The sequence below is a fragment of the Corythoichthys intestinalis genome, chromosome 17 (genome assembly GCF_030265065.1).
Source record: "Corythoichthys intestinalis isolate RoL2023-P3 chromosome 17, ASM3026506v1, whole genome shotgun sequence".
NCBI lineage: Eukaryota > Metazoa > Chordata > Actinopteri > Syngnathiformes > Syngnathidae > Corythoichthys > Corythoichthys intestinalis.
This window is the reverse complement of record NC_080411.1, coordinates 28,476,236-28,498,008: the sequence shown is the minus strand read 5'-3', so window position 1 is coordinate 28,498,008 and position 21,773 is coordinate 28,476,236. Positions and strand designations below refer to the sequence as shown.

At 39.0% G+C, this 21,773-nt stretch overlaps 1 protein-coding gene across 1 annotated transcript in view; it reads right to left on the bottom strand.

Moving 5' to 3' along the window:
• The window catches only part of LOC130905427 (lysosome membrane protein 2-like), a 40,779-nt gene extending 24,830 nt beyond the window's left edge, over positions 1–15,949 (bottom strand). The window contains exon 1 of the mRNA XM_057818815.1: positions 15,658–15,949. Within this exon, the coding sequence (XP_057674798.1) occupies positions 15,658–15,780 (123 nt within the window). The 5' untranslated portion in view covers positions 15,781–15,949. The remainder of the gene's footprint in view (positions 1–15,657) is intronic.
• Positions 15,950–21,773: the final 5,824 nt, after the last annotated feature.

The window sequence follows — 21,773 nt, the reverse complement described above, 5'->3', positions numbered from 1 at the left end:
AGTATAGAAACATGAAAAACTTCTGAATTCCTGCACTAATACCATCAGAATTGCTCTTTAAAAAAAATGGAATTGAGGTTAATTTATTATGATGAGAATTTCTGAAATACTCACAAGCAAAGAGCGTGCATACAAAGAATTTAACCTGATGATGGAAAGAAGATGAGCTAAATATTTTGAATATGGAATGGTTTTAATCGGTTGAGAAATATGAATAGTAGGGATGTTCCGATCACATATTTTTGCACCCGAGTCCAAGTCACCTGATTTCGAGAATCTGCAGAAGCAGAGTCCCGATCTGATTAAAAAGTATATATATATATATATTTTTTTTTTATTTGAACAAAACAACATGTTACTGTCCTATAGTGCCGCCTTCATAATTTGAATTATTTTAAAACAACAATATCCACTCAAACCCACTCACACTTCAATGCGCAAGCTGGTGAGAACAGCCTCTCATTTACACAATGAGTTGCCAGAACACGCCTATGACTGGGCTACAAGTTTAACGATAATTGACACATTTGTGCCTTTGAACATAGAGCTACTGAGCTTCTCTGACAAGATCAAAGTGACAAACCTGTAAATCATCGTTAACTTTAAGTACCAAACACAAGCTGCACTGGACAGTTTGGCCGCACTGCTTATCAGGAGGGAGGGTGCGGCGCTGTATGAGCATCAAGCAGAAAAACATTCAAATATATTTTTTAAACTAAAAACCCGATCATTTTCGCCCGATTCGATCCTCTGAAAAATGGCACAATCGGCACGATTTCCAATCACGTGATCAGATCGGGACATCCCTACTGCAACGATTAAAACATATTGAATTCCTGCATTAATAAAGGAATTTTGAAATACAACTGAAATAGAAGGGAGTTGAAAAATATGAAAAAAATGTTTTTTTTGAGGTTCTGAACAGGCAGAAAGATTGGAATTTGGTATTATTTGAATCAGTCAAGAAATGCGGAAGGATTAGTTAAAATTCAATTAATTTGGGATCTTTGTCATAAAAATGGAAAGTACAAATGTTTGGCAACATAAAATTAAACCAAATTAATGTTTTCAATTTAAAAGTGACTAAATAACTGAATAAGCAGTGATCACTATAATTTACAAAATGTCTCCATTCATTTGCAGTTAGATTTCGTTTTTAATCTGGAAGTTTTGGTGAAGTGTGAATTTGAGGATTGTTAGAAAAAATAGTTGGTAAGATCTCCCAAGAGAGCTGTATGCAATGTTATGGACTGTTACTAGTGTCACAACTGTTGACCTTATTGCAAGCTGTAGCTTGATGAATGTTTTTGCAGTGTTGCAAGCCAAAACAAAGAGTCAACCACAAATACAAAAAGAGGACAATTGCAAAGAACTACTCTATTTCACATCTCACACAACAGACCATAGCTACGAAGTTGAATTACTGAAGTAACGTATCCAACTAAACACATACCGTATTTTCCAGACTATAAATCACACTTCTTTTCAGTTTGGCTGGGTCTGCAGTTTATACTCAGGAATGACTTAAATACAGTTTTTTTTCACACTGACAACCGCGAGACTTATAACTGTTAATGTTACGTTAACAAACAACCTATTTGTGCTGTTTATTTTTATTACTATTATTTACAGTAGAGGTAGTCCCCGGGTTACATATGAGTTTTGCCCCTACGCTGGCGTCAAAACCCAAATTTCCGCGTAAGTCGGAATAAACCCTTTAACTACCCCTAAATCTCAAAATAACTATCCGAAACACATGTATTATACACATTGTACTGTCCTTGCCAAGACACTGGAGCTAAGTCCTAGCTAGACAGCGAGCTAGGCTGTAATCTTTCCCCCCTCTCTCTCTCACTCGGCTGCGCAACTTTGGCTAGGGAGCAAATGCGTTATTCCTCATGTGTGCGCGTGCGCTCTTCGTAAACGCAAATACGTTCTTCTTCGTGTGTACATGCGCTCGTTCTTACATGCGGAAGTACTTGCCTGGCACGGCCAAACTGTTCTCCCTGTGTTTTTTAAACACTGAGAGTATAGTCTGGGACCCAGCCCATTAACGGCCTCTCGAGCAAGTACAAAATCAATCGACAAATCAGATTCGTTTATTTGCGTGACGTGTTCTTAACGAGCAACGCCACTCTTCCGTGTCGGAAGTCGTCTCCACAACAACACAGATGGTGAATAGGAGAGCCGAGAATATGTTCCAATCCACGGTAAAATCAGTTTTAAATTACCAAAAACACATCGACACAAGTCATTGACAACAGTCTGTCTCGCGCTAGCCATGTTGAATAAACTCCGCTCTCCTCATATGTTTACTTCCGCGCGCAAGTCCCTCGTCCCGCCCATCGCTGACTGATCAACTCCGCTGTCTGTTTGCTGTGGTTGCTCCGCCCTGGAAATTTTATCCGCTTAATGGTGGCCAGACTCAATAGCTGGAACAGCGGTGAGTCTGGAGTACCAGGCTACAGAAGTACTACCAGCTCTACGCTTCCTGCGCCAAAATTAAAGCATCCATTCAATAACATAAGTCAACACTTTAATAGACAAATACACATTTCGCCAAAGGGCAGAACAACCATATTCATAAAATAAAGTGAAAAATAAGAAACTGCGAGGTACAATAAGATACTGATTACGCGACAAAAAAAAAAAAAAAAAAAACGCCAGGAGACAAAATGGCAGACGAGACTCCGGCGTCGTCAAGTCGAAATCGCGGCGGTCGGATACATCGTAACCCGGGGACTACCTGTATAATGTTTTTTCTTTGTGTTTGATTAAATAAAATTTACCTAAAAATGTGATTTACAAGAGGACGTACTCTAGTGCAAGTTTTATACGATTTTTTTCCTCATTATTGTGTATTATTTTGTATATTTTCCCACATTTCTGCATAAAGTCACCATCAAATGTGATCTCTGTCAAAATCACACAGATGAAAAAAACTCTGCTTTAACTAAAACTGCCCAAACATTTATAGGTTTTCATATTTTAAGGAGGATAGCATACAAACAAATACAGAAGGGGGAGAAATAAGTAAGTGAACCCTTTGCCTAAGGAGACTTAAAGAGCAAATGAAACCAATTTTTACCAAACATTTTAAGTCAAGTGTATGCTTAATCACTGATGAGTCGTTTAAAGCTGCCCTGCCCACTATATATCACACACCTGGTAAGAAATGTCTTGATGAGAAAGAATTGTCTGATGCGCATCATGGCTCGATCAAAGGAGCTGTCTGAAGACCTGCGATCAAGGATTTTTGATTTGTATAAAGCTGGGGGGGATACAAAACCATCTCTGAAAGTCTGGATGTTCATCAATCGACAGTCAAAGAATTTGTCTACAAATGGAGAGAGTTTGGCACAGTTGTTTCTCTCCCAAGGAGCGTGCGTCCACCAAAGAAGATGCCAAGAGTTTGCACAGAATACTCAGAGAGGTAAAAAAGAACCCAAGAGTGTCTGCTAAAGACTTACAGAAAAAACTGGCACAGTCCAATATCTCTGTGCATACATCAACTATACGTATAACTATAGCCAAGAATGGTGTTCATGGGAGGACTCCTCGGAGGAACTCACTGCTGTCTAAAAAAAAAAAAAAAAAAAAAAAACATTGTTGCTCGTTTAACGTTCGCAAAAAGCCACTTGGAAACGCAACAGAATTTGTGGCAAAATATTTTGTGGACTGATGAAACCAAAGTTGAATTGTTTGGGAGTAACACACAACGTCATATGTGGAGGAAAAAATGGAACGGCTCACCAACATCAACACCTCATCCCCACAGTGAAGCATGAGTGGAAGGAGCATCATGATTTGGGGCTATTTTGCTGCCTCAGGGCCTGAGCAACTTGCAGTCATTAATGGAAAAATGAATTCAAATGTTTACTAGGATGTTTTGCAGGAAAACCTGAGGCCGTCTGTCAGACAGTTGAAGCTAAAAAGAGGATTGATGCTGCACCAAGAAAATGATCCAAAACATAGAAGTAAATTAACTTCAGAATGGTTTCAGAGGAAGAATATACACGGTCTGGAGTGGCCAAATCAAAGTCCAGACTTGAACCCCATTGAGCTGTGGCAGGAATCTGACTGAGCTACAGCAGTTTAGTCGAGAAGAACGGGTCAATATTAGTCCTGATTGATGTGCCAGACTGATCTGCAGCTACAGGAAGCGTCTGGTTGAAGTTATTGCTGCCAAAGTGGGGGCTACAAAATATTAAATGTGATGGTCCACTTACTTATTTTTCCCCCCTCTGTAATTGTTTGCATACTATCCTCATTAAAATATGAAAACCTATAAATGTTTGGGTGGTTTTAGTTAAAGCAGACACTGTTTTTTCATGTGTGATTTTGACAAAGTTGAGATCACATTTGATGGTGATTTTATGCAGAAATGTGAGAAATTCCAAAAGGTTCAGATACTTTTTCACACCACTATAAGTAATTGTGACAGTGTAGAGAGTAATTAAACAAGGTTATTTCTTTACATTCTCTCTAATTATGTGTTATTGTGTTTAGGGGGAAGCAAGACAGTACTAGTTTCCTCTACTTTATAAAAAATAAAGATATACTAAAATAAATAATTGTTGTTATTGGCGGTTGAAACTGATAAATGACATTTCAAAAACATTAAAGAAAATCAAGTTGATATAATAGTAAATTGAGTCAGGAACTGAACAATTAAAACAGTATTTGGCTTAGGAATAGTTCAAATCAGTTGAGAAATGTTAATGTTGAATGAAATTATGTACAAGTAGTACTGATTGAAATTTCAAGTGACAACATTTCAGGTTAAAAAGAAGTGGCCACATGTTTGTGTCTCGATCGTGTTTAAAAAAAAAAAAAAAAAAAAAAAAGAACCCAGAGAACAAAAACATCTTAGGGGGGCTGTAGAGGGGCGCCTCTGTCTGACAAGAGCATTGGCCATGCACATGAATGGTATTAGGGGAGACCCCTCCATAGTTCCATTGTCAGACGGTTGCCATTGACGACGGGCACTTGGGGAGAGTCACTGACAGATCATGTGATGCATAAGGCTGGACTCCCAATGGTTGCGCAGGACGGCAACCTTAATGATCCGGGCCACATTCCTCAGGCCTGAGCTCCATGTGGCCCTGGCACCACATAAGCAGCCCCTCCAAAGCTAAACTCCAAACTTTCCAAACAGAACAAAATGCCTCCTCGCACTTAGGACAACTATCCCAATGATTCAACGGGAGGATCTTTTGAGGAATTGGACAACACGTGGAAGACGAGAAGGAAATGAAGATGGGGAGTGGGGGATTAGTTTGTCTTCTACCAGCAGATGAGGTGGAAATCTCAGTTTGGCCTAATTGTGTCAATTTTGTTTAAAGTAGTTCCTGAGTGTAAATTAACCCCAAAAAGGAGCGTACAACAAAGTGTCCCCGGTGTTCCGGGACCCCGCCTCCTCTAGCCTCTATTCTACTGGTTCACAGATAGACATTTACAAAGTGGACAAGGACAATAAAGCTGTCACCTTGGATTGAGGAGAGCAGAACATGCTCTTTTCTAGCGCTCTCCTTTCAAGATTTTTTTTTCTCTTCGCACAACTTAACATGGCCGCCCTCCCAGCATGTGACATGAAATACTGCATGGAAAACAGGAACAGAGACGCCCTCTCATCCATGCCACTCCCCGACTGAAAACATATGTAGCAGGTGAATAAGCAAATAGGCGTGCTGCTACCACTTTGATGTCGAGACAGGACAAAAACACTAGCATGAATAATGCACAGCCAGAGGATATTCTTTAAATCTTCTGAGAAACAATAGAACATAAACTATTTAAGTTTGACTATTGTTTTTGCCGCAAAAGGTTCTACTGACCAGTGTTTCCCTATTTTTTTTTCAGCTGAAGCAAGTATTTTTCATGAGCTGAATGACCTTGAATGGCCTTCTTTTGCCCTCATTCCTTACTTTAGCTTAAAGTGCCTATGACAGCAAAAAGCGGTATTTTATGCTCCTGAATTAATGTATCGCTAGGATGTGTGTGAAAGCGATCGATATATTTGTCCAATTTTTTTACCGTATTTTTCGGACTACAAGTCGCACCTCAGTATAAGTCGCACCAGCCATAAAATGCCCAACGAAGAGAAAAAAAACATATATAGGTTGCATTTTGGGGGGAAAAAATCCAACACATAGAACAGATATGTCATCTTGAAAGACAATTTAATATAAAAATACAGCAGAGAACAACATGTTGAATAAATGTACAGTGTACAGTGCATGAACAACGAAATGCGAATATACTGTCCTCACCAGGATGCTACGGCTCAGTCCTGGCTATACAGCGAACTCCCAAATGACGATGCTGGACCTCCGTATAATTTGCTGAATCAATTTGGTCCTCTATACCAAACAGGTTTGTATCAACGTAAATAAATGATAATTAGGTTGTTTTACAGCAATGACATAAACGGTTAGCATGCGTTCTCTAGCATTAGCACATCTTTCAAACACCCACACAACTGGCTCTAAGTGTCCGATCGCGTGTGGAAAACACACAACAAAAACAGAAAAGATGATACACACGGGCGTTGCCTCTGTAGAGATATTGTAAAAGAATTAACAATGAACGTAGGTTCGCAGCCGTGTTTCTCTCTCGCTAACTCACCCACCCACTAAGAGCTACATAGCTTTCCGTCTTCTTCTGGCGTGTGAGCGCTCTTCACGAAACAAGTGCGAGTGCGCCCCCCACGTGGCCGTGAAAGCGCCACAAACTAAAAGCATGCATTTCAATATAAAAAAAAAAGTCAATAATACAATTGAACACACATTGCCAAAGGCAGAACGCTAACGTGGCCCTAGCTATTAAGAGTTATTCAGATAACTATAGCATAAAGAACATGCTAACAAATTTACCAAACCATCAGTGTCACTCCAAAACACCAAAATAACATGTGAAATGATATCATAATGTGTTAATAATTTCACACATAAGTCGCTCCTGAGTATAAGTCGCACCCCCAGCCAAACTATGAAAAAAAAAAAAAACGCGACTAATAGTCCGAAAAATACGGTAATCCCGCACCATGAAAATAAGTGACTTCCTGGATTGACGAAGAATGCGTATGTAACGTCAGCGGGATAATCATCTTCAGTATACAGCCAATACTACAGTATGCAGAACGACTGCGGATTCATCTGATTTTGTGGATTATTTAATTTTTTTTTCACATCACGCCAGCCCAATGTGCTGCAGGCTTTTGTTACTGCACCAGGGAGAGGCGTGTGAGCCTTTTTGGGTTTCAAAAAGTTCACGTTCAGCACGGATAATGGCCAAAACAAGTCCGACAATTGTGGGACCATTAGACCAACAAGGAAGTGAGTAAGCTACGCATATATATTTATACATTTATATTATGTCAAATACTGGGATCATTGCACACTTTTTTAATAAGGAGGTGGCTTGGATTTTGTGGGTGACAATGCTCCTTGTCCACCAAAAAGGCCACTTGGCTGACGACTGGCGGCTTGTCAGCACCATGGTCTCTTCCACCCTCTTGGTCCTATTCCCGTGCCCCCCAAGAATGAGCTTTCCTCAGCTTGGCCACAAGCAGCCCCACGCTCCGACGTCGGCTGGTTTGTCCACTGAGAATGGGCTATTTTCGGCGTTCATTCCCAGTGATGAGCACTGCCAGCCTGCCTTGGCCGCAGCAGAACGGCGAGCCGTAACTTGCTCGCCGCCGGGGGCTAGCCGATTGGTGGAGACAATCAACCCCGCTGCCGTGTGTTGCATTATTCGGGGTAGTGTGATTTTTTTTTGTTTTCGAAAGGCGAGAATATGACTTAGGAAAGCTGCTCGGTTCGGGTTAGCATGCCGGCTAGCTGTCACACCTCCTGTTTTGTTTACCTTTTTCCTCTGTCTCCGAAGCCGGGGCAGGGAAATGACAACAGCCGGACGAACTCCGGTGGCATAAAACACCATTCGGCAGAGGAAGAACTCGTCAGTTTTGACGATTATGCAGTAATTTTGCCCTGTTGTACTGAATAAATGCATTTTTAATAAGTCATATTCCATTTAGCACAAGACTGTTATTTGTCATGACCATACCATTATTTAGCAATTGGGGAAAAAATACTAAGATAAAAAGAATATCCTGTAAAATTATTGGAGCAGAGAGATTGATTGCATTTTCCTCGTTCTGAATCTTCCCCCTCAATGGGCTGAATTCTAAATCAGATGAAATCGTGACCCTGCCGACGTCAACATCCAGCTGGGGACGCTAGAGCACTATAATGACAGGCGGGTTTAAACGGCAGATTAAAAGACTAATTTCTCGTCATCTGCGCTTTGTCAAATTGTTGTATATAGTCGTATCGTCTCAAAATATGATTCTAATTCACATAATAATCCTATTTAAGATTTTTCTTATGCTGTCACAGCCACTTTAAAACAAAGCTCACGAATCCTGAAGTATCTCAATTTTGGTTTGCAAATATATGCTCTTGTCAAATGTACAGCATTGTCTTGGAAATTAATTGTTTCTTGTTATCCAGAACAGTCTGTCAAGGGTTTACAACACGAAGGCTATGGGCTGATTGACAACCATTTCTTTGGATTTTGCTGGTTTTTAACTGCAAACAGTTTCTCTTTAGACAATCGGCACTTCATCAACTTAAATCTTGGTGTCTGCACTTCATCAACTTCACGTCTTGGTCTCAAGCAATTAAAATATTAGTTTTGATCTGGTCTGAACCTGTCTTGTCTTGGTCTTAGGTAGGTTCAGACTGACCTCAGCTCTGTTTTTGTCTCCTTAGAGTGCACTGACTAGTCTTATTTCTCTCTCAACCTGTCATTGAACTGGGTGGGAGCTTCAAAGTCTTGGGCATGACTTGGATTTGACCTTCGTTTACTTCGATTTCGGCACATGAAAGTCTTGGACTTGGCTTCGTTGATACCTGCCGCATCCTTGCTGTCAACAAAGTTTCTTTCACTGGTCTCATCTCCCCAAAGTTTTGAATTTCACTTGATTTTAACATACGTGATTGGCTAGCATTTTGGTCAGGATCTGGCTTCCCTTTCAAAAAGTCTCAAACTTGTCTTCTTTTTTGGCTACATGGTCTCAACTCCAACACAACTCTGATGTCCACCATATATGGGAATTTTTCTGTATTCCTGGACACACAACAACAACAAACATTAGGTTTGACATTAATCTCTCTTGTGTAAAATTACTAATATCCTATAAGAGATCAAGTTGTTACCCAGTGCTAGCTGGAGTGAAAGAGGCTTAAGACTCAAGGAGGTATTCTTGGAATGAGAGCCTTCACACATGGCGCGAGTGGGTTGACGCGCCCAGAAATAAGTCATACTGCTACGAGACTTGCTATCAGTTGGCACTGTATGTCGAACGTAATGTGTTTTATTTGGGGTTCGATGTGAACTTGTCTGTATGATATGTACTAACACCTGCCTGATTCTTCAACAGAGCATCGCAAAAAGCGTCAAGATTTCTTTGCCTCTACATGGATTAAATTTATAAGAATTGAAGAGCGGAACGCCAAAGTATACCAGCCCTTAGGTGGAAACTCACTAGTGTTGGGTTCTGGACAAGAAAAGTATTTTATACCAGCCTAAACACAATTAGATGCAATGATAGCTACGATCTAAATTTGAATATTTTCTCAATGAAATCGTATTAGTGAGACACCTGGGATTACATTATCTTTTTCCTTGAACCTGTGTGTTGTCATGCCTCATCTGCCCTGGGCCTTCAGAGTAAGTAGTGGAATTGTTTCTTATCCAGTCACTGAGACAGCTACATGGCCTTTGATGCTGACAGCATATTTTCATCCTCTTTTGTATAATTGCAAAATAGCAAAGCTTGGTGTCACTGAAGAACTTTCTGGTCTGCATCTCTGCGATGTGTTAAAGTCAACATACACATATACATTGCCAACGCCCACGAGCATCCCATCGTCACACCCACTCGACTGACGGCCAGTCAGAGTAAAGACTATTCAAATTTGATCTAGTGAGCTGCATATTAATGAGAAGCTGAATTTTAATCATAATCATTCAAATGGATTGGAAGTCAGTTGCCACCAATGGCACTGAAACAATCATTCTCTCCTTTTAAACCTTCAACTTGCGTTCAAAATTCTCACTCTAATCAGAAAAAGTCGATTTTCAGTCGGACCTCTTTACTGGTAGCAACATGAAGAGAAGTGTACACATTCTTGCCTTCAATACTTATTAAAGTGGTTTACATTAAAAGCAGCCCAAATTCATGTCCAAGTGGCAACCCACTGGCCTATTTCCACCCTTATCACCTCCTGAGGCAAGGGAAATAAAGATTTGAATCGGTGCCTTGCCAAGGAATTTCTTTCAACTATAAAAGATCAAGATATGAATGTTTGCTTTAATGTGTAATTCAAAATACACTCAATAAGCCCACTTAATGGAACATAAAAAGGGCAACAACACCACTTCTGAGAGCTTGGAAACGAGTTGTCTGCTTGACCCTACTTTAAGGGAACAGATTATTTTTTTTCTCATTTCATCATTTACACTGAAATTAGCACAACTAGCTAATCTTGCCCTCTGATTTTTGAATTATATATATTAAAAAAAACATGAATGTATGGTCTATCCCATTCATTGTCCAATGTTTTTAGGACCAGTTCCTCAATTGAGAAGGTTTGCCATGCCGACAGCGTAATGTAGCATTAATTTGTCTGTAATTCAGATTCCACTGTAGTCAGTACCATAATACATTGGAGAAAATAATAATTGTATCACTTGTATCTGCTATCTGTATTTTTTTTTTAACTCGCTGACATTGCTCTTCAAACTTCCATTGTTTTCTCACCGCATGAAAACGGTTCAAAATGATCAATGCTGACTTAGTACTGCTGGCGACATTTTCTGGCGAGTCATTCAGTTTCGTTTAGGTGTCATCTTCCACTAAAATGACAACAAGGGTTCTACAAGATTTTTAAAGCATTATCTAATGTACGCCAAAATATTTAATTTTAGCATTTAATGTTTTTCTACAGTAACTGTCTACAGCATTATCTGTATAAGAAAGTAGATCATTCATTTACAAGTACGTTGAAGTGATAAATTTCACTGAGAGACCATCTTTATTGTTTTGTACCAACCTGAAAATCAACAGCTAGTTGCATTCAATAATTCACTGTCTAATCTAAAAATGAAAAACAAATGCAAGTAAGGTGATTTTTCAGTCATTGTTATTTAATTGTATATTTTCAATAATGTTGTTAGGTTTTTATACTGTGTTCATATTTTAAAATTTCTTAGTGTGAGGACTATTAAAGGTATTAAAAAAAAGGAAAACTAATATCCCAGGAAATGTTGCTTGACATTATGCAATTTTATCAAAATGGGTTTTTTATATAATTGACAGTGATACATAATTTGAATTTACTACTTTAGTACTGACTGTACTGTAGTTTTTATAATTAAGGAATCGAAGAGATAAATCAGCTTTTCTTTAACCACAATATTTTTTGTATGAAATCAGAGAAAAGGAAAAAGTTTTTTTGAGAGGACAATGAAGTTTTATTTGATAGAACCTTGTCTTAGAACCATAAAATGAATGGATGCAGTTAAAGGGAACCATGGATAGAAAGACGCACTGTAGTTCTTAAAATATAAATGTTAGTACGAGTTCTAATAATTTGATATTAAAACCCCTCTTTATGTTTTCGTTTTAATAAAAATTTGTAAAATTTGTTTAATTAGTTGGTCGCCATTGTTGTGGATGTCGCAGGGCGGTGACATCAAATGGCCACGATGCCGGTCTTCCACAGTGTTACTCTTTAACTGCATGAACATGTCGTCGATTCAGCCCTCCCAATTTGAACCCGAGCGGAACATTAATGAGTAGGACAGCCCTACTGATATTTAACAAAACGAGCAGCAAAAGACAAATGAACAGGAAAGACGGGATCAGACGAGAGTAGCCTTCTTGTGTCAAGTTCGCAAGTGACAGCACTCTCCTGCTCTAGTGATGGAGCAGGAGAGTGTTTGATGTAAAAAAATGTTTGCAGATCTTCACGGTAAACTATTGCGTGATCCAACTTATTCCAATATTATTGTGGAGATAGTTAGCATCAAGAGCTGTTGTGTGCTTTGCGTATGATTAGGCTATACAGTGAAACACAGCAGTTTGATTATTTTTGCAGATAGCCCGTGCATCACAGCACACAAAAACGTTGATGCAGTTTTCCTCTACTGTAAAACTAAAGACACACAACAAAGAAAATGCGACATAAGTGAAAAAACAACATACCACTTAAATATTAATTTGAAAAACCTATTAGCTAAATGCTACAATAACAGACGCTTCACACGCTATAGTAAATTAACATGGAGTCGCTGTAAAACAATGAATAATCACACACACAAACATCTCTGGAGCATTCATATTAGGGGTGTGACAAAATACCGAAATGGTGATGTATCGTGATACTTTGTATCCCGAAAGGTTATCGATATGCTCCTGTCAAGAATCGAGATATCGTTTTAAAAATGTGTCAATTTAAAGAAGAAAAAAAAAAAAAAAGGCTGCCATTGACGGTGCTCGATGCCCAATCCATTTAGACTGGGAACGTTCGTTCATTCAAAACCAGAGCATTCACAGTTATTCGGTCCGATTTTAGGGGCATTTACAGGTCACTTGCTTTTCATTTTAGGGCATTATAGGTCATTTCCTGTTGATTTTCAGTCACTGCCTATTAATTTGGGTGATTCCCAGGTCCCTTCCTGTTCTGTAACACAAAATAAACAGCAAGTGACCCATAAAATACCCCAAATCAACAGGAAGTAATTGAAAATCAACAGGTAAATGACCTTAAATGGCCCAAAATTACTCATTGCCTGGCAATGGCTGCCACTGACAGCCATAGACGTTCAATCCGTTTGAAGTGGGAGGGATGGCCACCCTCCCAGTTCTAATGGATTGGACGTCTACTAGTGATAAACTAATTCCAATTCACAGCTGAAGCTTGTTTTTCTGTTTATTAGTTTTTTGTAGAATATCCTAGAATGATTTCCTGACCAATGTATCGAAAATCGTTGTATCGCTATATCGTCAGATCATTTTCCCTGATCGTTTTACCCTGACAAAAAACAAGTTACAGCCTCAAATCAGGACTTAAGCTAGTCAGGGTTGCCAAATGGGAAAGACAGTTTAGCCCAAATAAAGCGTTAAATCCACCCAGTTCAATAAAACATAGCCCAAATTGTTACCTCCCATCAAGATAAGATTTTTTCCCCTTATAGTACTTTATGTATATTTTTGTATTATAACCAGGAAATAATATGTCAGCAGTGGGAGACACATTTAAGTAGAATCATTGCTGTTTTGCCAATACGCATCATGGTAGTTGTATTTCTCAAACTACTGTACTATCTTTGTTTCAATTAACACAATAATTAATCATTAAATGTATAGCTATACATTAATAAACGTCAAAAATACATGTTCGTCAATAGAAATCAATGTCAAGGTACAACATTGACAATATTTTCCAGAGGCGATTCCGAAGTGCTCCCTACCAAAATTTTGCCAAAAGTGGCACACATTTTATCAACCTGCTCAATCTGGCAACACTGACTTCACCTATTATGCTCTTCTTCTAATGTTACTGCCAGTGCTTTTATGCGAAGAGCCCCGTTGCCTCCCTATGGCCGTGGTGTACAAACAATCAGGGAAGTTCTTTTAAAATCCTTGTAGTGCTGCAACTATTAATCGATTAACTCGCTGATTCGCATATTCGTTCAATTAAAGTGGCGTTGAAATGGTTTGTTTTGAAAGTGTTTGCATTTAGTTATTTTGATTTGGGTGTATAAACTGCCCTCTAGTGACAACAGTGAATATGACATATCAGGATATCTGCAAGGTTCAACAAGCCAAATTTAAGACTTTTAAAGACTTTTAAAGACCATAATAAATCAAATTTAAGAACCATTTCACATTGATACCGGCAAAAAATGTACAAAAGATTTAAAGGAAAATTGGAGGCCCGGAATTACATGCAACATATATGAAGTATATTATTTTATTCCGAGCTCTCTCACACTGTGATACAAATAAGCAAGAAGTACTACTACTAGTCGCAGTAGTAAAGTAACGTCAATAGATTTTTAGGACCTTTCAAAATTGTATTTAAGACCTTTATTGAGATTTTAGAAGGATTTTAGACATTTTAAGGCCTAAAATTAAAATGATTGGATTTAAGAATGTTTTAGTCTTTTTAAGACCCCACGGATACCCTGCATAACTCACTAATTTCAGATGGCTGAATCCAGGTGCTCCCTTTTAAGACCATCGTAGCTAAGTTTTTGTTTGCGCTAATGTTTTTTTTTCCACTGCATTCGTAATTTAGTTTTTAGGTATATTTAGCCATTTGTTGCGGGAATATGTGTTTAAAGCATTTGTTAAGAGCATTGTAAAAAACATTTTTAGCATTTTATAGCATTTAAGCTAGCGGAATTTTGCTACTTAAATTAGCCAACTGTTCTTTTGTTGCACTTAGATTCTCATTTATTTATTTAAATAACGTTGGAGGCTCAGGTCAGGTATTTTAATTTTTTTCTGTTCCTTATCCGATTACTCGATTATTTGAACTAACTAGTTATATATATATAGCTACGATAGCTGCAGCCTGAAATCTTTGCATGGTTTAGTGAACTTTTAAAATGTTTCTATAATTTATTTGTTGTTACTGACGTCCTATATTAAAACAATATTACTGTCAATCACGTGTTATTGAAGATGTACATTTCAAAGAATTAATGACGTTAACTAAAGGAAATGAAAAAACTGAATTTGTTGTACAGTACAATAGTAATATAATATTTGTATACATTCATTGCACTGTTGAATGAATTTAAAATGGTGAGAGGCTTTGGTTGCAAAAGGCAGAGTATTTAGTGCTATTAAATCTAGGCAAGGCGGCGTTTTTAGACCAGGTTTTGGACTGGTTTGCTGCCAATTTACAGGCTTATTCCATTTCTTTTAACTGCTAGTCCTCGATCTGATAGGAGGAGGAACTGGTTATCTCAGTGGAAGGTTGACCCGCACTTGGTATGAGCGTGGTCTCAAATTTTTACCTGTTTATAAAACATGCTGTCAAAATGAGAAGAATTTTGAACTGGAATTTGCTAAATTATTAGCTTGATAGCTTAGATATATCGGTTTTGAATTTGAAAAAATATATATATAAATCATTAAATCTAAATCATTATCTAATTCCGAAAGGTTCAGTGAATCCATATGTGAATCTTGTGGGGTTCGGTACCTTTAGCAAGGTTAAGAACCACTGTATTAGAAACAACATTTTAGGAGAGGCTAGAAGCAAATGGTCGCTGCCAACCCTCCCAGTCAAATTGGATTGGACGCCTTTGCTGTCAAAGGCAGCAAAAGAGTCCAATTTTAAATCTTACAGTTTTTTTTTCTTTCACTTTTACCAAAACACCTTTCTCACACACACGTCAAGTATCACTTCACAAGACTTGAGATTCAAAAACCAGTCACCCCCCCGCCCCCTCCCGGCACCACACTGTAAACCGTCAACTGTCATCCGCATGGCGCACAGAGGAAACGTAAAGAAAAGTGCAGACAAAGCAACTCAAGCAAGAAAAAAAATGATTCTTTTTTTTTTAATTTACCTTTTTGAGGCGGTTATGCATCAGATGGCGGAATGCCTGCTTGGCCATCAGGCCGATGCCCACAACGAGCAGGGTGGCGCAGATGACGCCCACCGCGTAGATGGCGCACGACCTCCGCGTCATTCTCGCAGGTGGAGACGTCCACAAAGAATAGAAAAAGTTATGTATTTGTGAAAGTTTCTTCTTCCGGAGACGTTTCTGAAAGTTTTTGCAACTCTTATGAAGTAGCTGCGCGTGCAGTTAATAGAGGAGCGAAGAGGATATATGACACGGTAAAAGGACGTGAGAGCGCGACCTTAAAGTGGGTTCAATAAAAGAGAGGCCACGCTTATTTGTATGGCGGGCAGGGGCTGCCTAGAAGAGCGCTGATTGGCTACACGGGAACGCGCGAGAGTCGTGAGCGCGTTCGTGCTTTCCAACCTACGCTAGCCCAACCCCTGCGACTCGGACCCATCCCCCCAACCCAAACAAGGATAAGAGGGGCTTCTTGTTTTGAGCCTCGCTACAAGGACACACACAACAATAGACTACTCAACTGTCGTTGGAATATACTTGAGAGTGAAAGTCGTCCTGTGCAGAATGTGATCAGAAACTTAAAGGAGAAATCAACTTTTTTGTTTGAACTCATTGCCTGCCTTTGACAAGGATAGACCTTCCAAGTAATTTAACATAATTTTCGGACTATAAACCGCTACTTTTCCCCCTCATTTTGAATCCCACAGTTTATAGTCCAGTGCGGCTTATTTGCTGATTTATTTGGGTTAATCAGTAACACTTTATTTGACGGCGATGTCATAAGACTGCCGTAAGACCATTATAATTATGACATTATCATGGGCATTAATGAATGCTTGAGATGTCATTAAGTGTCATCCGGGAGATTATACTTCATATACTTCATTTATGTCCATCTCAGATGTTGTACATCCATTCAAAAGTGAGATCATTTGCCAGATGACACAAAATGACATCTGTCATAAGCATTCATTAATGTTCATGGCAGTGTCATGTCATATTAATGATGGCGCTATTCAGTGCTTAATTTGTAAATTATAAGGTGCCAGAACGCAAAGTACATATGACAGTGCAGGGATGACGAGACGGGCACAGGTCCCGGAACATAAGCAGAAAATGGTGCTGAAAACAACACGCAAATGCCCACTTGCCATGCTGTGGGACTTACAAGCCTCAATTTCAGATAATATCCATGATATAAACAATTTACAATTATTTAGGCCAGGGGTCCCCAAACTACGGCCCGCCTCCACATTTGGTCCGGCCCCCTGAACAATTTGCCTGGTACACCAGACTCACCGCTGTTCCAGCTATTGAGTCTGGCTACCATTCCCGCGGATACAATTTCCAGGGCGGAGCAAGCCACAGCAAACAGACAGCGGAGTGGACCAATCAGCGACGGGCAGACGTGACGTTAGTAAAATGACGAGGGAAGGACGAGGGACTTGCGCGTGGAAGTAAACATATGAAGAGAGCGGAGTTTATTCAACATGGCTAGCGCGAGACAGACTGTTGTCAATGATTCGTGTCGATGTGTTTTTGGTAATTTAAAAGTGATTTTACCGTGGATTGGAACATATTCTCGGCTCTCCCGTTCACCATCTGTGTTGTTGTGGAGACGACTTTTGACGCGCAAGAGTGACGTTGCTCGTTAAGAACACGTCACGCAAATAAACGAATCTGATTTGTCGATTGATTTTGTACCTGCTCGAGAGGCCGTTAATGGGCTGGTTCCCAGACTATACTCTCAGTGTTTGAAAAATACAGGGAGAACAGTCTGGCAGAGCCAGGCAACTGAACAATACCAGAGAGCATTTTGAATTTTTTTTTTTTTCTCTTCTCTGTAGTGTCATTTATTTCCTGGCCTTTTTCTGTGAAGAACTCATCGAGGGTTATTTGGTTATTATCTATTTAATTAATGGTGTTATTATTATTTATTATTATATTATATTATATTATATTATATTATATTATATTATATTATATTATATTATATTATTATTTTTATTTTATTTACTTTTGTTCCATGAAGAATCCAGAAAGGGTTATTTGATTGTAGCTTTCTGAAAAACAAAAAAATTTTACATTTAGGCACTCCTGCAATCGTCACACTTTTTCTGTTACAAACTGACCCCGGCCCCCCATCAGAGAAGGGAAAAGTTATGTGGCCCTCACAGGAAAACGTTTGGGGACCCCTGATTGAGGCTATACTTTGCACAGCACGGGCAATTGCCCACATAACCACAGGTGGGACTTGCAGTAACGTACAGTCTAACTTGTAAAACAAAAACAAAAAAATCGAAGATTACAATGAATAACACAAACCCATTCTTTTGCGAGTTTATTCCCTCCGTCTTTTCAGGCCCGAAGTTCCCACAGCCTTACAAATTGTGCAGCCCAAGCCCAAATTTCCGATAAGGGTACTAGCCTGTTGCTCCGGCTGTTGCTGGTCCATCTGGATGATTGCCGGCGCTGTAGCTGGCCCCCACTCCGGATGGCACTGAACCTGACCAGCTGCTGCACGGTAGCAGCTTCCTGCCCCGGCCTGCCTTGGCTGGCTGTCAGTGAACCTGACTAGCTGCTGCGGCTCTAGCCTCCTGCTGTTAGCATGCCTCCTCCATTAGCATGATCGCTGCAGCTGCCCTCAACAGCGGATGTTGCTTTTCTGACTCGTTTTGAACCATCTTCCTTCTTTTTGGGGGAAAAAAACCAAAAAAAAACATGAAATGCAACTGTCTTTTTGGCATCTTGAAATACCGTTTGATCCTGGCTGCTTGCTCCCCAGATGCCGCAAATTTCCAGTTTTCTTTTTTTTTTAATGTCACGGGCGAAATTTATTTGGTCCAGCTTTTCAGTGCATCAAGAAATCTCCAACTCTTTCAAATGACGTTAAATTTTAATAAGCGACACGCAGTTTTTGGGATTTGTTCTGTAAATGAATTTATGCATATTATTATTTTATTTTATACTGTAATGTCCGTAACTATGCACGGTCCCTTTAAGAGACGCTGGGACTGGAGAGCTGTGAGGTAGTAGGAAGCGAGCGGGAGACGGGCGAGAAGCAAAAGTTAGCTGTCGAATGTGGCGGCAGTCCGCTGTTATTTTGTTTATTTTTTTCTTATTGATCCAACAATAAAGTCGAGAAAGGCATTAACGACTCCTGTCCCTCTTTGCCCCCATTCGGGGCTATTACAATACATTTTTAAGAAACGTTTTTATATCAATATTATTTTGTATACACGAAAGGTGCCGGATCTGCCCAAATAAGTCCCAGAACACAGGGAGGCCAAAATCAAGAGGTGCTGGATCTTGTTCCGGCACAAATTAACCCCTGGTCGTATGACAGTTTTATGGTGCCACCGTCAAAAAGTGTTACCAAGTGCCATAACTAGCAATTAATGAAACAACTAGAACAGTAACTGAAGAAATAATTAGCACAGAACATATATTTTGATTGTTATTTACATCTCTAGCACTGCAATGCATGCTACGAGGCATGTTGGACAACAGTATTGACAGCAGGTGGCAGCAGAGGTTCACCGTCTCCCCCAAGGGAGCAGTGATGGCCAAATGAGGCTTCTAGAAGCAATGAATCTTTGCAATCAATTGGATCAAAGCTTCATCGTGGTTCATTTGGTCTTATGATAGTCTTATGATGCTGCTGTCGAACAAAGTGTTACCGGTTAATATCTTTTGGACTAAATATCCCATAGTACATTGACGACATCTGCGGCTTATAGTTCAGTGCGGCTTATCTATGAACAAATGCTGTTTTCATGCCAAATTTAGTGGGTGGCGGCTTATAGCCAGATGCGCCTTATAGTGCAAAAATTACGGTAAATTTGGCTGTAAATCAAGAGCATGTACACTTTTTGATAGGAACAGGACAATTATAAGCCCAACAGATTGGGTGAATGAGGGTCAGGGCTACATTTCTCACAACTTTGAACCTAATTAATTGATAGGCTAAATGATCAATGCAAAAATAAATGTGTATTGACCCATACTAACTTTCTTATGTATTGGTTCAGGTGATACACTGTTCAATTCAAACGTTGGTTTGAAAAACTACTAAAACATTTTGAAAACTTCCAGAATATACAGTACGTCTGCATTTTACTAGAAGAATAAAATTGCAATGCTTGAACATATAATTATTAATAACATTCACAATAAATGCACATCTCTTAAGTATGTACAATGCAAAAAAAAGAAAAATCTTATAAAACCACTCAACATTGTCCGTGTAAATGAATAAATTAAATATAACTGACAAAACTTCTTTGTCAGGGAATAACAAAAATAAAGACAAATGGAGTCTTCCTTCAGGTAAAACATGACTGCTTTGCTTTTGTCTACAAGCACAGCCAAACAAAAAAAAAAATTGGAACCTCCTTTGGGCTGCTTTCAAACCACATAAATTAAATAAAAATGAAAACTGACTGGCACACACAGACTGGGAATTTCTCTCTCTAAGCAGCTTCTTGCTCACTTTTTTCTGGTAATATAGTTTCCAGGAAAGTTCACAACATTTCTCATAGTTTAATTAATGTTTACAGTTGAAAACACATACAGGAGTACGCTTCTCTCTAAACAGCTTCCTACTTGAGTTTTGCAGGTTACCAAGTTCACACAGTTTAATGTTATGCTAACTCTGATGCAGGTCAGACTTTCAGTAGCAAAATTAGTGGTGTGTTTCCCACCTCCCGTCTTTTTACATTACTTATAGTGGCTGCTGCTGCTGGCCGAAAAAGAAAACAAAAAAACTCCTAATATCTCTCCTCTTAAAAGGGGGTGGAGGAGGCGACATCTCGTCGATATGTAATTCTGTCGGGGCTGTGCGTGTGTGTGTACGGGGTCAAATCATCAGCCAATCAAACGTGCGGGGAAAAATGGACTGGCACATTCAGCAAGTGAAAGGAGGTAAATGTAAGTCTGAACATAATAAAAATAATTCACTTAATAATGGTAGGGCCAATTCTATCCTTAAAACATAACACATTCTAAATTACATATTTAACTGGATTCATTATATAATGCAAATAAAGTTGCTTAGAGGTTGGTGGGGATAATTTGAGCATCCTGAAAGGTTGGTAGTTTTATGTCCTTACCGTTCCTATGCAAACCTACACCCTTGCTGGGAATGCTCATGTTTCTGTGCCATTGAGGGTGCTAGACACCCAATCTATTTGACTGGATCCAATCCAATTTGGACATCTAGCACTGTCAAAGGAAGCTGATGAGTTAATGTAGTGCTTCGGCTCATATGGGGCACACACATAGCACACTGTATTGAGGTACACTCTAGACTTGCTGCCATTCTGTCATAGGGAACGTACAGCAAAAACATAGTAACGCTCACAATAATATCCAGTGTGAATTTATAGCAAGGTGGGTAATAGGGTGCGTCAAGAAAAAAAGTTGAGAATTGGGTGGGGTCCTATGATTTCAAGTTGTCTTATGATATACTTAATCATAATCAACAAAAAAAAAAAAAAGAAAGAAAAAAAAAACGGTTTTGACCTTATGTACCTACCGACTTTTTTGATTGAAAAAAAAGCTTTTTTTTTTTTTTTTTTTTGGGTCATTGCGGCATTTTCTGTAATTTTCTGCCCAAATCAGCTTTTCATATATGTAGTTTTTTGGGGTAATTTTCATCATTACTATTCAAAAGGAAATACTCACAAAAATGGCTCTTTAATAAAAATAATGTATAGTTTCCAATAAACTATTTTTCTGACATGCAAAGATGAAAGCCTTTGGTGGTTTTGGGGGATTTCCACCATACCTGCCAAAACCCCCTTTATGTACATGTGGCTGCTTGACTACATCCCAGGACCTCATTCAGACTAAAGCTATAGGAGCCCATACCATTATAATATGCAATACCATACGATACTAAACCATGGTCAGGCAAAGACAAGCCTTGAAAAGTTATTTATCCAACTCAAATATGGAATGAATTTTTTGTTTTCAAAATATTGTATTAACGTTATAAGCGAAATGAAATGCATAGAAAAAACAACTTGTATACATACATAAAACGATGTAATCACTTCTCTAGAACATATATATTCATTAGATAGGGAGCAGTCACAATA